Source organism: Pipra filicauda, unplaced genomic scaffold (genome assembly GCF_003945595.2).
Source record: "Pipra filicauda isolate LSUMZ 115617 unplaced genomic scaffold, ASM394559v2 scaffold629_size504944_pilon, whole genome shotgun sequence".
NCBI lineage: Eukaryota > Metazoa > Chordata > Aves > Passeriformes > Pipridae > Pipra > Pipra filicauda.
The window spans coordinates 279,615-294,526 of record NW_024104786.1 but is presented as its reverse complement, the minus strand read 5'-3'; the positions used below and the strand labels follow the sequence as shown (position 1 = coordinate 294,526).

Sequence of the window (14,912 nt, the reverse complement as noted above, 5' to 3'; positions counted from 1 at the left end):
ACCACGGGACTCTCCGGGGATGCAGGAGCCCGGCGACCACCTCCGAGGGGAGCGGGAGAAGGCGCTGGGTGGGATCCCACGGGATGCTCCCGGGGATTCCGACACCAAACCGAGCCCTCCCCGCCCGAGGGGGCGTCTGAAACCCCCGCGTTCCCAGAGAAGCGGGGAAGCCCCCGGGGCCGGGAGCGGCGGGGCAGGGGCGGGTCCGGGGGTTACGGGCGGGGGGCGCGGGTGCGGCGGGAGCGGCGGGTGGGCGAGGACGAGCCCACGAACTCGAACTGCTTCTGGCGCTCGGCGTTGGGGAAGGGCAGCTGCCCCCGGTACAGGCGCTTGATGAAATGGGCCTCTCGCTGGTTCTGGCGGCTGCGGGAGGCGCGGCGGGGGCGGCCCCGGCGGGTGAAGGCCATGTACCAGCCCTCGTAGCGCGCGTTCTGGAACGCCGTGTAGTTGTTCTCCAGCACGATCTCGGTGAAGATGCAGTCCTTGCTCTTCCCGTTGGGCTGCGGCGGGGGGGAGGAGGAGGAAGAGGAGGAGGAGAGAGGGCTCTGAGGGTCCGCAGGGATGGGGAGGGGCGCTTGGGGGTGGGACTCGAGAGGTGTTGGGGCTCCCCAGACCATCCCTGGCACCCCCCCAGCCTGTCTTTGTCAGCATCCAGCTCACTCCTGAAACCTCCCAAGTTTGTCTTTGTCACCCCCCGCCGACCATCTCTGGCACCTCCCAGACCATGTCTCTCACCCCCAGACCATCTTTCTCACCATCCTAAAAACCCTCCCAGTTCACCTGTCACCCCCAGCCCATCCCTAACACCCCCCAGACCCTCTTTGTCACCACCCCTGCCACCCCCCAGACCCTCTTTGTCACCACCCCGCCGCACTCCAGCCTGCTTTAATCACCCCCCTGACACCCCAAAGCCCATTTTTATCACCCCAAAGCCCATTTTTATCACCCCAAAGCCCACCTCTGTCACCTCCCACCCCGTTCCCCAGGGATTCAACCCCGAAGCATCAGGACCAGCTTCCCGGGGGCTTCTCCTTGCAGCACCCAGGGCTGATGGAGGAAAAGGGGGGGTCAGGCAGAGCCCCCCCAGTGCATCCACGTCACCCGTGTGAGCGGGGACAGGGGGACCAGCCCAGCCAGGGATCTCAGTGGGCTCCCCAGGCTGAGCTCCAGGGACTGTGGGGACACGTTGGGGGGGCCGTGGGGACACAGAGGGGGCGTGTGGGGTGTCCAGGACTCACTTTCCCGACGAGCTTTCCCCTCCTGCTCATGCAGATGTACTTCTCGCTCTCGGCCCCCTTGATGCGCACGCGGCTCCCGAACGTGTCCGTCTCCACGATGAGCTTGGCTGGGAGCAGAGGATGTGTCCCATGGGGGCTGGGACACCCCCTCCAGCACCAAAATCCCCCCCCATCCCCTTCTTCCTGCCCCCATCAGCCAGGGCAGGGCAGCCCTTGCCAGGGAATCTCCCGATCCAGGATGCCCAAGGGGGCTTTGTTAAAACCCAGCAGAGGCAAACTGGGGGTTGCTGGAGGCACCAGCCCCTCCCTCCCCCTCCAGTGCATCCACGTTGTCGGGATTCCATGGGCTCTCCAGGGCCAGACCAAGTCCAGCAGGTTAATTATAATTAACCCAGCAGGTTAATTATCCCCATCCTCATCGTTCCTCCACAACGGTCCCGGCTCCAGAGGGTTGGCAGCGACACCAAAACCCTCACACCTGGTGGGTCCGGCTGGGAGAATCCAGGGAAAGCCCTGGGAAAGGTGGTGATTCAGCCTCGCTGCTCAGCAGGCTTGGAAAAGCCTTTCCTGAAGTTCTGAGGGATTCCAGCCCGGGGGGTTTGTGGAGCTGGGATGCCCGGGCTGGAGAATCCCATGGGAAAGGTGGTGTGGCCAGGATGGGATCTGCCCACCACCTATGGATATTTCAGAGGTGGATGCCGGGATCGGGCAGTTCTCCCCCAGGAAAAGTTGTTTGTCTCGTGCCAGGAAGGGATTAGAAAGCACAAGCCCTGAATATGGGGCTTATAAATCCTGCACGGAGCCGGAGAAATCCATGGTTTGGGAAGTTTTGAGGTCAGGGCTCTTCGGAGCCGAGCTCTGACTGGAGTTATCCGGGGAGGGAATTTTTGGGTATAAAACCAGCCAGGCTGGAACAACTCCCCCCACACCATCCCCCCTCCAAAACACTTTGGGAAGAGACATTTTCCAGGGGTTTCCATGAGCAGGGTGACCCCCTCTCACCGAATTTGTTGCCGTCCTCGGCGGTGGCCGTGATCCTCTTCCCGTGGACCTGGACGTGCTTCCCGCTGGTCCGGCTGTAGAGTTGGTATTCCCGGATCTGCCGCCGGCTCAGCTGGTCCGTCATGGCCCCCTGGTCCCTCACGTACTGGTTAAAATTAGGAGACGGTTGGTTCTCCCCCTTTGTTTACAAAGGGAAAAACGGAATCAATTCGCTTTGGGACGGCAAGGGGAGCAGGGGGGAGAGCCTGGGAACGGGCAAAGGGAGCTCCCAGCCCCCTGGTTCCCTTGGAGCAGCAAGCAAGGTTTGCTTTGGATCGGGAATGGGGTGGGCAGAGATCCTGTTTATTATCCCAGGCAGGAGGGGGATGCAGGGAAGGATGTTCTCCTCCCGGCACAGCCACCCCAGGGATGCTCAGCAGGCCCCAGGGAAAGCCTGGGATGCAGGAGCTGAGCTGGGGAAACCCCCACCGAGTCCCTCACGGTGGGTGAGACCCCCCAGAGCCAGGCTGGGTGTCCCAGGAGCAGAGCTGTCCCCTCCCGGTCCATCCTGAGCTTGGAATAAACATCCTGGACTCCGAGACAGCTCCTGACCAGGCAGGAGCAGCACACGAGGGTGGTCAGAGGGAAAACAGCAGCTAATTAGGGCAGGTGAGGTGGGGAGGGGGATTTGGGGTGGTGGGCAGCTCCCCCCTCCCGCTCTGGACTCCAACCAGACCCTCTCAACACACATCCTAAAGGAAAACTCACTGTAGTCCCGGTGTAAGAGGGGCTCAGGGCAGCACCTGAAGGACCCCGGCCCCAAAACCAGCTTGGAAGGGTCTGTGGGCAGGGGATGCATCGGAGGGGGGACATCTGGGGTCCCACCGGCCCAGCTTGGGGTGCACAGCATCGTCTGGGGGGGGGCACGGGACCTGCCACCCACATTCCCAGGCTGTGGCATCCTCTCCCTGGGAAGGCAGGGGGGGATCCAGCCCTGCACGGAGCAGTGGGATGGTGCCCCCCCCAAACTCCCTGCCCACCTTTGTGTGCGCCCGGGGACTCATTTCCTGCCGGGAATCTGCTTTAAAGCCTTTGGGGCTGTCGGGGGAGGTGGGATGGGATGGGAGGGGGGAGCGGCCCCTCTCCATCAAAGGCGCTTCCCTTCCCCTCTCATTTTCAAAGAAATAAAAGCGTTTACCTTGGGAAGGGGAAAAAAAAAGGGGGGGGGGGGGAGTGTAAAAGAAAGAAAAAAGGTCCCGGGGATGTTTTAATGCCGCGGGGCCGCAGCCGCGGGGGTTTTGTTCGGGCGCTGGAGCAGAGGGTGCTGATATGGAACAGTGGATTTTAAAAGGCGCTGCCTTTCTAAAGCCACAAAAAGCGACGGTGCAGCCCCAGAGGGTGGGGGGGGGGGGGGGAAAAGGGGAGGGGGTGTCAAACCTCACACCCCCCTCCCGCTGGTGGGGGTCCAGACCCCGTTAACCCCCTCGGCAGCAGCTCCCGGCTGAGGGACCCGGCACATCCCCCTGCCCGAGCAGGGCTGCGAGGAACGTGTCACCTGCGCGGGATGGCATCCCTGCAGCCTTATCCACACCCTCCGGGGGGGCCGGAGGGGTCCGGGGGGGGTGTGATCCCCACTGCTGAACCCCCAGTTGCAGCCCTTCGAGGTCGGTGCTGAGGGGCACAAGCGCAGCTCTGGCACGGACACAACCCCCCCATCTGTCCCTGGAGCTCCAGCCCTGCATCCCTCCCTGCCCGGGGCTCCAGCCCTGGAGCTCCAGCCCTGCATCCCTCCCTGCCCAGGACTCCAGCCCTGGAACTTCATCCCTGCATCCCTCCCTGCCCAGGGCTCCATCCGTGAGGCTCTGCCCCTGCATCCTTCCAGCCCTGGAGCTCCAGCCCTTCATCCCTCCCTGCCTGGGGCTCCAGCCCTGAATCCTTCCATCCCTGGAGCTCCAGCCCTGAATCCTTCCATCCCTGGAGCTCCAGCCCTGAATCCTTCCATCCCTGGAGCTCCAGCCCTGCATCCTTCCATTCCTGGAACTTCATCCCTGCATCCCTCCCTGCCCGGGGCTCCAGCCTTGCATCCCTCCAGCCCTGGAGCTCCAGTCCTGAATCCCTCCCTGCCCAGGGTTCCATCCCTGGAGCTCCAACCCTGCATCCCTCCCTGCCCGGGACTCGCTGCCACTCAGGGTGGGCACACACCAGCCCCCGGCAAAGCCCCCCCCCCAGGGCAACGGGCACCCCCCAAAGCAAAGGGTCAGGTCGGGGCGGGGGGGGGGTGTCACAGAGAGGGCACCTTCACCCACCCCGGGGTCAGCAAAGCACATCCACCTACCTGCGTCTGACAGGAGAACATGAGGAGCTGGAAACATCTGCGGGAAAAGGAAAAAAAAAAAGAGGGGGGTAAAACCCAGGGAGTTTCGTGGGGAGTTGGTTGTTTTCTCCTCCCGAGGAGCGGGGATGAGAATAAAGAATAAACGGGTGGTGGCAGCGAGAGGGGCTCTTACATGGAGAGGTTCTGCAGGGTGAGGGGCTGCATGGCGCTGCTCGAAGCCCCCCGGCCACCGGGGGCCACCGGCGGTGCCACGGAGGGCTCGCCGCGGTGCCAGCCCCGCTCCCCGCCGCGGCAGGGGAAGCCGAGGACCCTCCCGCGCCCTCCTCGCCGGGGCGATCCCCCCTCTGGGGGTGTCCGAGGGTCCAGGAGATCCCACGCGCGATGCCAAGGGCTCCGGGGCAGCGCCGGAGCATGGGGGAGGCAGCCGGGGCAGGGGCTTCTCCTCCTCCTCCTCCGGCCCTGGGGGCTGCACGTCCTACACCTCGGGGGCATCCAGGTCCATCCCGCCCCCGGCGCCCCCACCCCATCAGCCTCCGGTCCTGGGGCCGGTGCCGCCGCCCGGGGCAGCGCCCGCAGCCCCCCAACCCATGGAGCCCGGCCCGGAGGTGGGACCCGGGGGAAGGGGCAGCCTTTAAAGGTGGGGGGAGAGCCCCGCCAAGAGGGGCCGGACCTCTCCCGGGAGGCAGAGGCTCCGCGCAGGGAAGGAGGGTTGGGATGGGGGAGTGGGAGGAGGGGGGGCTCGGCTGCTTGGGGGTCCCCATCACACCCCACCTCACGGAGATGATGCTGTGGGGCGTGGAGAGGGTACCAGGCCTGTGGGACAGACGCTTTTTGTCACCCTCCTGTCACCAGGCTGTCAGGCACGGTCCCAGCCTGTGCATCACCCACCAACTGCTTTAGTGCTGGGGGGCTCTGAGGACCCCCCTCCCCACCCCGACCCAGCAGGTCTCACCTCCCCCCGAGCAGGGGGAGGCTGTGGACCCCTCCACCAGCCGTTTGCTGGCCCCGGGAGGTGTTAAGTGCCCTATAAATGCCCCGGCAGGGAGCTGGGGTAACCCCTGGGGGGGCTCCAACACCCCTGAGGGGCAGCACAGGGAGGGAGGGGTTTAGTTCCAAAACCACTTACTTGCCTTCCTGCTCGTGCCTCAGCCTCCCCCTCGGTGCCGGGGGGTACCAGAGCCCCCGGGACAGGCAGGATGGGGAGCATCAGGGTACCCACACCCCCATCTGGGGGGTGGGGGGGGGCGCTGATTTAGTGTGAACGACCCAAATTAGATCCCCCCTCCCCCCTGCCTTCACACCTCCAGGGGCAGGAACCCGAGAGCACAAACACAGCAACCCCCCAGCTCCAAAATCCCCTTCCACCCCAATCCTGGGGGCTCAGCACCCCCGGGGGGAGGGAAGGGGGCTGTGCCTCGGCCCCCCCAGCCGCGGGCGATGATTGATGGGCGTGGAGCCGTCATCACTCGCGGTGTGGCCCCCCCCGGGCTGGGGCAGAGGGTCCCGGGAGCTGTCAGCACAACCCCGGGGGGGGCCCGCTGTGCAAACAGCCCCTGCGGGGCGAGGAAAGGCTGGAGGGACAGGGCTGCCTGTCACAGCCTCCCGCGGGTGGCCCTCGAGGACAGACACCCCCTTTCCATCCCCCCCCTCCCCATCCAGCAGCTCCTCAGCCTCGGCCCAGCAGCCCCGGTGGGTGCAGAGCAGGATTAAACCCCCCCAACGCCCCCTCCCCTCCTGCCCCACACATGGAGCAGCCTAAAGCCGCCTTGGTGGGGGGCTCAGGACCCCCCCCGGAGCCAAGCCGGGACACGGCAGCCCCCCCGGGAGCCGCTGAGGGGCTCGGGACCCTGCCCAGACCCCCGCTGCCTGCAGACCAAGGGCAGGTCAATGGGTTCTAATCGTCTCCCCGCTGCTCCCTAATCCCCCTTTGTCTCCTATTCACAGGCACCACTTGTTACCCCTCGGGCAGCGGGGGCTGCCCCCGGACCCCCCCGGGTCCCCCAGCAGCCCTAACCAGGATGGAGGATTCTCCCACAGTTCCCCCCATTCCCAGCACGGGGAGCCAGGAGTGCAAAATATCCTTTATTTGGGAACGACACCAGCACCAGAGCTCCTCTCTCGGGCTCTCCCGCACCTGGAAAAGGGAAGGAGGAAGGATTTGAGGCCCAGGTATCCTGGGATGACCCCGCGTTGGGGGATGGACCCTCCCCAGCCCCACTCAGCCATGAGCTGGGGGCACCCACAGGCCCCCTCAAACCTGGACATCATCCCCCACACCCCTTTCCGTACCTGCCACACATCCCATCATTTCTTCGGCGCTGCTTTCCTGCCCCTCCCGGCTCCACGGCCCTGCAGGGATCGGGACAGGGCTGAGCAGGGACCACCCCCGGCCCAGGGAGCCCCCAGCTCTGCCTCATCCCCCCCTTTTTGGGTTCCCATCACACATCCCCTTCCCCAGGTCCTCGTGTTGACCCCCGGGGTGAGGGGGGGATGCAAAGGGACACCCCAAGCAGCCCCTACCTTGCCGGGAAGGGGATCCTCAGGGACGGTGTTGTTCCTGCTTGGGAGAGAAGGGGAGGGCTGGGATCGGGGTCCCAGCAGGGTGGGCAGCCCCTGCTCCAGGCTTTTCCCCCTCCATCATACTCACGGCTCATCCTCCTTCTCCAGCTTTCTCTTCTGTGGGGGAGAGAGAGAGGGAGAAGCAGGATGAGGACTCGCTGCAGAGCCTGGGATTCTTCCTCCCCGAGGGATGAAGGTCACGGCTCATCCCCTCAACAGAGAGGGGCTTGGGGTCCCTGCCCTCCCTTCCCCATGGCACAGGGACCCCTCTGCACCCCTCACCCCCACCCGAGGGGGTGCTGACCTTGGCAGCGCCGCCTTTCCGGGCGGTTTGGCCCTTGGGGGGCTTCTCAGGGGACTCCTCTTCTTCCTCCTCCTCTTCTTCCTCCTCCTCATCTGAGGTCATCACTGCGGGAGAGCCTGGCTGAGCCCCCACACCCGGGGAGGGGGGTCCCAGGGCAGGGGGGACCCCCACACTCACTGGAGATGTACTGCCCGCTGATGTAGACGGGCCCCGAGCCGGCTCTCAGGCGGAAGGTGACAGGGGGGGTCAGCTCCACTCCCGCCAGCGTGGCCTGCAAAACAGGGGGGTGGCAGCTCCCCTGGCAGCCCCCCGGGCCAGCAGCCCCCTCCCTGGGGCCAGCAGCAGCCCCCTCCCCAGGGCACTCACCATGGGCAGCACTGACGGCTTCAGCGTGGCGAGGGGCACCGGGGGCCGGGTGTCCCCCTCCTCTGCCACCACCTCCACCACGTGGAATTCATCCCGGGCCGACTCCCCCAGGCAGATCTGGAGCAGGGGGAGAAGAAAATGCCTCCCCCCGGATTCTCATGGCGTGCAGGTACCCCTCAACCAGGACCCCCAAAAATTTGAGGGGCACCAGGGTGAAAGCAGCCCCCTCCTCGCCTGGCACAGTCTCCACCACAGGGAATCCATCCCAGGTCATCTCCCCCCCCGGGCAGAGAGAAGAACAACCCCTCAGTGACCCCCCCAGGACGACCCAGGATTTGGGGTGGCCAAGGAGCACGTGGGCACAAGCAGCCCCCATCACAACCTCCACCACATGGGATTCACCCCGGGCCATCCCCTGCAGGCAGCAAGGAGAACAACCCCCCCTGTGACCCCTCACAGTCCTCCCACGACCCCCAGGCACCCCCCGGGTGTTTTTGGGGGTCACCCACCGTGCGCAGGGCCAGCTGCTGCTCACAGTGCCAGCCCTCGGGCATCTGGAAGGTGTAGGAGTCCTTCTGCTTGCTCAGCTCACACCCTGCGGGCACAGAGGGGGGGCACAGCCGTGGGGTGGGGGCACGGGGCGAGAGGGGGGCACCCCAAGGCAGCCCCAAACCCCTCGGGGGGTCCCGGTGCTTACCCCAAATGAGGGACACGGGTTTCTCGGAGGTGCTGTCGCTGCTCTCTGTGAGGGACATGGCTCTGGGGTGTCTCAGTCTGGGGGGGGACACACACACACAGAGCACCGTGGTGACCCCCAGCCTGCAAGACCCCTCCCCAGCCCCCTCTGCTCCCCCGGCAGCCCCTCCCCAAAACTGCACGGTGACACTCACCCCCCCCAAAAATACACAAATGAATTCTCAGCCCACGTGAAGCCCCCACAGACACCAAGACCCCCCCCACCCACCCACCGGGCACTTATAGGGGCAGAGGGACCCCTGCCCACCCTGTCACCCACCCACCCGATCCCCCGTTAATCAGCAGCCGCGTGGGGTTAACCCCCCCCCCCCCCCCGTGTGTTAATGAGCACGGGACCCCCTCCTCCCCCCACAGGTGGGGGTCCCGCTGAGCCCCCCCGGCGATGTGTCACCGGTCACCGTGTCCTGCTGGCCCTGACACGGGGCCCCATCCCGCGTGTCCCGTCGTGTCCCCCCACCCATCGCGTCCCCCCCTCGTGTCCCCCCATGTCCCTTCGTGTCCTCCCACTCATCGTGTCCCCCCCGTCGTGTCCTCTCCGTCCCTCTTGTCCCCCCATGTCCCACCTGGTGACCCGCCCTGTCCCTCGTGTCCCCCCTATCCCTCCTGTCCTCCCCATCCCTCGTGTCCCCCCCGTGTCTCCCCACGTCCCCCTCGTCCTTCTTGTCCTTCCCCGTCTCCCCATGACCCTCCGTCCCCCCTTGTTCCCCCCTTGTCCCTCGTGTCCCCCCATCCCTCTTGTCCCCCCTGCTGTCCCCCCTACCCCTGGTGTCCCCCCCGTCCCTCGTGTCCCCTCTATCCCTCTTGTCCCCCCCTTGTCCCCCCCTATCCCTGGTGTCCCCCCGGTCCCTCGTGTCCCTCCATCCCTCTTGTCCCCCCTGGTGTCCCCCCCGTCCCTCGTGTCCCCTCTATCCCTCTTGTCCCCCCCTGTCCCCCCTGGTGTCCCCCCGTCCCTCGTGTCCCCTCTATCCCTCTTGTCCCCCCCATCCCCGGTGTCCCCCCCGTCCCTCTTGTCCCCCCTTGTCCCCCCCGTCCCCCCCCTTGTCCCCCCCGTCCCTCGTGTCCCCTCTATCCCTCGTGTCCCCCCATTGTCCCCCCGTCCCTCGTGTCCCCTCTGTCCCTCGTGTCCCCCCTTGCCCCCCCCATCCCCGGTGTCCCCCCCGTCCCTCGTGTCCCCCCCGTGTCCCCCCATGGGCGGGGCGGCGCTGCCTCTTCCGGCATCGCTGCGATGGCGGCGGCGGGACTGGCGGGACTGGTGAGACTGGGGGGCACTGCTGGGGCCACGGGGGGCACTGCTGGGGTCCGGCTGGCCGTGGGGGGGTCCGTGTCCCCCCCGTGGCTCAGCCCCGTGTCCCCGCAGGGCCCCGGCGAGGCCGCGGCGGCCGCTCAGGCGCTGTCGCTGCCGGCGGAGGCGTTTGGGAACGACGTGAGTTTGGGGGTCCCTGTCCCGGGGGGGGTCCCTGTCCCGGGGGGGGTCCCTGTCCCGGGGGGGGGAACAGTCCTGCGTGCGGCACAGCCCCGGGAGTGGAGGGGGGGTTTGCAGATTTGGAGTTCCAGGATTGGGGGGTTCCAGCATTTGGGGGTCCCTGTCCTGGGAGGGTTCCAGCACTGGGAGGGGGATCCCAGCATTGGGGGGTTCCAACTTTGGGGGTCCCTGTCCTGGGGGGAGTGGTCACAGCCCTGGGGGGTGGAGGGGAGCCCCAGCGTTGGGGGGGGATGTCGCAGCTTTGGGGTTGCAGAATTAGGGGGGGGTTACAGCACTGCGGGTCTCAGTCCTGGGGGGTCTTAGTGCTGGGAAGGGGGTCCCAGCATTGGGGGTTCCCTGTCCTGGGAGGGTTCCAGCATTGGGGGGGGGTCCCAGCATTGGGGGTTCCCTGTCCTGGGAGGGTTCCAGCATTGGGGGGGGGGTCCCAGCATTGGGGGGTTCCAACTTTGGGGGTCCCTGTGCGAGGGGGGGGCAAGGAGGTGTCACAGTCTTGGGGGTGGAGGGGGGGTTTTGGGGTTACAGCACTGGGGGGGTCTCAGTGCTGAGGGGTTCCCAGTCCAGGAGGGTCCTAGTGCTGGGGGTGGGGGGGTCCCAGCTTTGGAAATCCCTGTCCTGGGGGTGGAGGGGGGTCCCAGCCTTGGGGGTGGTCCCATCACTGGGGTGGGGGATATCCCAGTCCTGGGAGGGGAGGGGGGATCCCACCCCACGGAGGGTACAAGCCTTGGGCTGTCCCAGTCCTGGGGGATCCCATTCCAGGAGGGTCCCAGCCCTGGGAAGGGAGGGGAGGGTCCCAACTTCTCCTCCACACCTCCCCGAGGGGAGCAGAGAGACCCTCCAAGAGGAGCAAAACCCCCTGAGTGGGAGGAGAGCAACCCCCAGCAGGGGGAGAGGGTCCCCCAGAGGGGAGGAGGGACCCTCCAAGGGGAGGTTTGGCCCCCCCGGGGGGGGGCACAGCCCTTCCTGAGCCCTCTTTTCCCTCGGCAGCCCCGTGTGGAGCTGGCCTGGGCCATGAAAGCCCACCAGCACGCCCAGGTCTACTTCAACGTGAGTCTGGGGGGGCTCACACAGGGCTGGGGGGGGCTCCTGGGAGGGCTCGTGGCTCAAATCCCTTTGCCCCCCCTCCCCCCCCTGCACAGCTCATCTCCTCCGTGGACCCCAAATTCCTGAACCTCACCAAGGTGGACGACCAGATCTACGAGGAGTTCAGGAAAACCTTCCGGGACCTCAAAATCGACGTGTTGGACCCCGAGGAGCTGAAATCGGAGCCGGCCAAGGCGGTGGGTGGGACCTGATCCCCCCCCTCCACATGGATTTCCCCCCTCCCCATCTCCCAGGGGTGCTGAGGGTGTTTTTCCAACCCCTTTCCCCACCCCAGAAGTGGCGCCCGTTCTGCCTGAGGTTCGAGGGGGTGGTGGAGGATTTCAACTACGGGACTCTGCTCCGCCTGGATTCCCGCCGGGAATACACCGAGGAAAACACCATCTTCGGTGGGAAACGGGATGGGGACCCCCAGGAAACGGGGCAGGGGGGGCTGTGGGAAAGCTGAGCTGTGCTGGAGGGTTTCTCCCTCCCCTGTTTTCCAGCCACCAGAATCCAGTTTTTCGCCATCGAGATCGCCCGGAACAGGGAAGGCTGGAACGACGCCGTTTACAGGGGGAAGGCTGAGGAGCCAAAATCGGGGTGAGGGCAGGGGCAAACTCACCCGGTGCCAAGGTGAGGGGGGCAGGAAGCCCCCTGTCCCCGGGTGAGGGGGGCAGGAGCCCCCCCAGCCCCGCTCTGGGTTGGGAGGGGCAGCAGGGCTGGACCTGCCTCGGCCGCTCCTCCCGCCCGGGCTGTAAATAAATGTTTTTAAAAACTCATCCCTGTGCTGGTGTCAGTGCCAGGACCCCCCCACAGTGGGGCTGGGGGTGCCCCCCTTCCCCTGCACCCCCACCTGGGCACAGCTTGTTGCCCAAAATGGGGTAAAATGAGAGGAATTGTGGCCAAATCCAGGTGGGTTTTGGCTGGAAGGCAAAGTACCATCCACCCCCTCCCCCCGAATTCCATCTGATTTGGGGGATTTTGGGACATGTTTTGGTGGGAAGAGTCACCCTGCAGCAGGCAGGGGAGGGCTGGGGGTGCTGGGGGGGGATCTTGGGGTTCTGGGGGAAAGACTTGAGGGGGCAAGGGGAGATTTTGGGGTTCTGGGAAGGTCTTGGGGTGCGGGGAGAGATCTTGGGGTTTTGGGGTAGAGCTGAAGGTGCAGTGGGAGATTTTGGGGGTTCTGAGAGCTCAGGGTGCAGGGAGAGATTTTGGGGTGCAGAGGAAGACCTTGGGGTGCAAAGGGAGAACTCTTGAGGTTCTGGGGGAAAGCTGAGGGTATAGTGAGACATTTTGGGGGGCCGAGGGAGATTTTGGGGGAAAAACTCAAGGTGCTGGGGGAGATCTTGGGGTTTTGGGGTGGAGCTCAGAATGCAGGTGAAGATCTCAGGGGGCAGGGGGAGATGTCAGGGCTCCAGGGGAGATTTTGGGGTGCAGGGGGGGAAAATCAGGGTGCAAGGGGAAGATTTCAGGGTGCAGGGGAAGATCTTGGGGCTCTAGGGGAGATTTTGGGTAAAACCAGGGTGCAAGGAGAGATCTTGGGGCTGCGGGGGAGATTTGGGGGTTTGGGGTAAAACCAGGGTGCAGGGGGAGATCCTGGGGCTGCAGGGGAGGTTTTTGGGGTGCAGGGGGGAAACTTGTGGTGCAGGGGGAGATCTTGAGGTTCTGGGGAAGATCTTGGGGCTCTTTTGGACATTTTGGGGTTTTGTGTGAAAACAGGGTGCAAGGAGAGCTCCTGGGACTCCAGGGGAGATTTTGGGCAAAAACAAGGTGCAAGGAGAGATCTTGGGGTTGCAGGGGAGGTTTTTGGGGTGCAGGGGTGGGGGGGACTGAGGGTGCCAGAGACGTGGTCAGTAGAAACCATTGAAGTTTTATTTGCAGTCACAATGCTTACACTGTTTGCAGCAAACACCCTGACAAGTCAACCAGCATCTGCTCACGCGAAAAAGGGACCCAACACACAATCGCCAGAGGAAAGAAAACAAACAAAATCTTAAAAAAAAAAAAAAAAAAAACACCAAACAACAAAAATCAACAAAAAACCCAAACAAACAAACAAAAAAAAAAAAAGAAGGGGGAGAAGAAGGAAAATAAAATTAAAGAGTAGGTGGTGTCTGGGAAATAAAACTGAAGCCCTAAGGACCGAGTGTCTGTGGGTAGAGCTGAGCAAGAGGATGCACACGACTAGCAGCAACAATAGTGGGAAAATACAAGGCAAACAGGTTCCCTCCCCCATCAGCTTTCCTCTGTTAAGTCAATTTTTCTATCGATTTATATCCCGAACATTTATGGTGGTGACTCGGAAAAGAACTGGGCTCGTTCCCCAGGGGGGTTCAACACTTCATGCTGGGCAAAACCTTGTTATTCAGAAGCCTCCCTGTGCTGCCCTGAGCTCCTGCTCACGCTGGGGGGGCGGGAAGGGGGGAAAGGGGGAATAAAACAGAACTGGGGGAGGAGGGGAGGGCTCTGGGAGGGGACAGGAGAGACACCCACGAGCAAGCACGAACGGAGGGTCACGCCATGGCTTCGAGTTCCCAATAACAAGGGCGAGAGACCGGGGGGAAATTGTGATTTCAAGGGGGGGCTTAATAAGAAAAAATATACATTTTGGAATTTTACAATGCCTCTTTTTTTTTTTTTTTTTTTTTTTTTTTTTTTTTTTTTTTTTTTTTTTTTTAATTTTTTTTTTTAAATTTTTGTCGGGTTTCGTCGCCGTGGTTTGTTTTTTTGTTTTTAATCCTTTTTTTTTTTGTATTTTTTTTTTTTAAATTTTTTAATTTTTTTTTCCTGCTTCTCTCTCTACTGTCACTAAATAGATTTCTCTGCACTTTCACACACAGCCACCCCCTCGCCCAGTAAAGCTTCAGGCCACGCTTTCCTCACTCTCATACACAACCCTCACGCCAGCACCGGTGCACCAGGACTCTGTAAAAATTTCAATCACACTGTATTTTTGTTTGTTTTTTTTTTTGTTGTCATTTTGTGTAGGTTTTTTTTGTGTGTGTGTGTGTGTGTTTTTTTTTTATTTTTTTCCTCTTTTTTTTTTTTTGTTTTTTTTTTTTTTTTTTTTTTTTTTTTTTTTAAACTCGAGTCAATATAAACCTTGTTCAAAATGTTATGAAAAAATGTACATGTTTTATACAAGGCAGGCTGCAGCAGAGCGCTGGCGTTTCCACATCCAGGGGTAGGGAGAGACATCGGATTCTTGCACCTGGATTATGCCCTTCCACCCCCTTTTTTTTTTTTTTATTTTTTAACCCCACGGAAAACAGAAGCACCTGCCCAGGTAGAGCTCTCAACCTCCTGCTCCCTCCTCCCTCGGGGACGTGGGATCCACAATCCAGCCCTGGGGAAGGGCAGGGATTAGGAAGGGCCTCTTTTCTTTCCATCAGAAACCCCTCTGGGCCAGGCCAAGGAGATGCTGCTCTGTACAGCTGGAGGTGGGAGGTGTCAGCTCATCATGTCGTTGCTGTTCACGCCGTAGGTCGAGTTCTTCATGGAGTCGTTCACCTCCCTCCGGAACGCTGACAGGTTCTGGGTGAACCTGGGGGGGCAGGCAGGGCACTCAGGGACCCCCTCGGGCACAGGGATCACGGCAGGGCTGAGCTGGGAGGGACCCCCTGCCCAGGACACCCCAAAATCCCACCCTGGCCCTGAGAGGATCATCCAAATGCTCCCTGAGCTCTCAAATCATGGAATATGCTGAGCTGGGAGGGACCCTCGGGGAGCAGTGAGTGCAACTCCTGCCCAGGACACCCCAAAATCCCACCCTGGCCCTGAGAGGATCATCCAAGTGCTCCCTGAGCTCTC

General features: G+C 62.9%; 4 protein-coding genes across 5 annotated transcripts in view; 1 reads left to right on the top strand and 3 right to left on the bottom strand.

The window, feature by feature from the left end:
- Positions 1-212: 212 nt before the first annotated feature.
- On the bottom strand, positions 213-4,758 carry FGF17 (fibroblast growth factor 17). Its single transcript, XM_027714073.2, has 5 exons — positions 4,727-4,758; positions 4,555-4,591; positions 2,241-2,418; positions 1,239-1,345; positions 213-500 (listed from the first exon to the last, which is right to left on the bottom strand). The coding sequence occupies exons 1-5, from the start codon at positions 4,756-4,758 to the stop codon at positions 213-215; spliced, it is 642 nt and encodes a 213-aa protein (XP_027569874.1).
- A 1,865-nt stretch (positions 4,759-6,623) lies between these two features.
- On the bottom strand, positions 6,624-8,973 carry NPM2 (nucleophosmin/nucleoplasmin 2). Its single transcript, XM_039388264.1, has 10 exons — positions 8,931-8,973; positions 8,481-8,557; positions 8,293-8,378; positions 7,784-7,900; positions 7,595-7,688; positions 7,418-7,521; positions 7,202-7,230; positions 7,075-7,111; positions 6,844-6,903; positions 6,624-6,688 (listed from the first exon to the last, which is right to left on the bottom strand). The coding sequence occupies exons 2-9, from the start codon at positions 8,536-8,538 to the stop codon at positions 6,859-6,861; spliced, it is 570 nt and encodes a 189-aa protein (XP_039244198.1). The 5' UTR covers positions 8,539-8,557; positions 8,931-8,973; the 3' UTR covers positions 6,624-6,688; positions 6,844-6,858.
- A 783-nt stretch (positions 8,974-9,756) lies between these two features.
- PBDC1 (polysaccharide biosynthesis domain containing 1) lies at positions 9,757-11,881 on the top strand. The gene is made up of 6 exons (XM_027714020.2): positions 9,757-9,791; positions 9,897-9,962; positions 11,007-11,066; positions 11,159-11,299; positions 11,398-11,509; positions 11,606-11,881. The coding sequence occupies exons 1-6, from the start codon at positions 9,765-9,767 to the stop codon at positions 11,704-11,706; spliced, it is 507 nt and encodes a 168-aa protein (XP_027569821.1). The 5' UTR covers positions 9,757-9,764; the 3' UTR covers positions 11,707-11,881.
- A 2,470-nt stretch (positions 11,882-14,351) lies between these two features.
- XPO7 (exportin 7) overlaps positions 14,352-14,912 on the bottom strand; it is a 44,153-nt gene continuing 43,592 nt past the window's right edge. For both annotated transcript variants that reach the window (XM_027714013.2, XM_027714014.2), the window contains exon 28: positions 14,352-14,646. In XM_027714013.2, the coding sequence (XP_027569814.1) occupies positions 14,553-14,646 (94 nt within the window). In that variant the 3' untranslated portion in view covers positions 14,352-14,552. The remainder of the gene's footprint in view (positions 14,647-14,912) is intronic.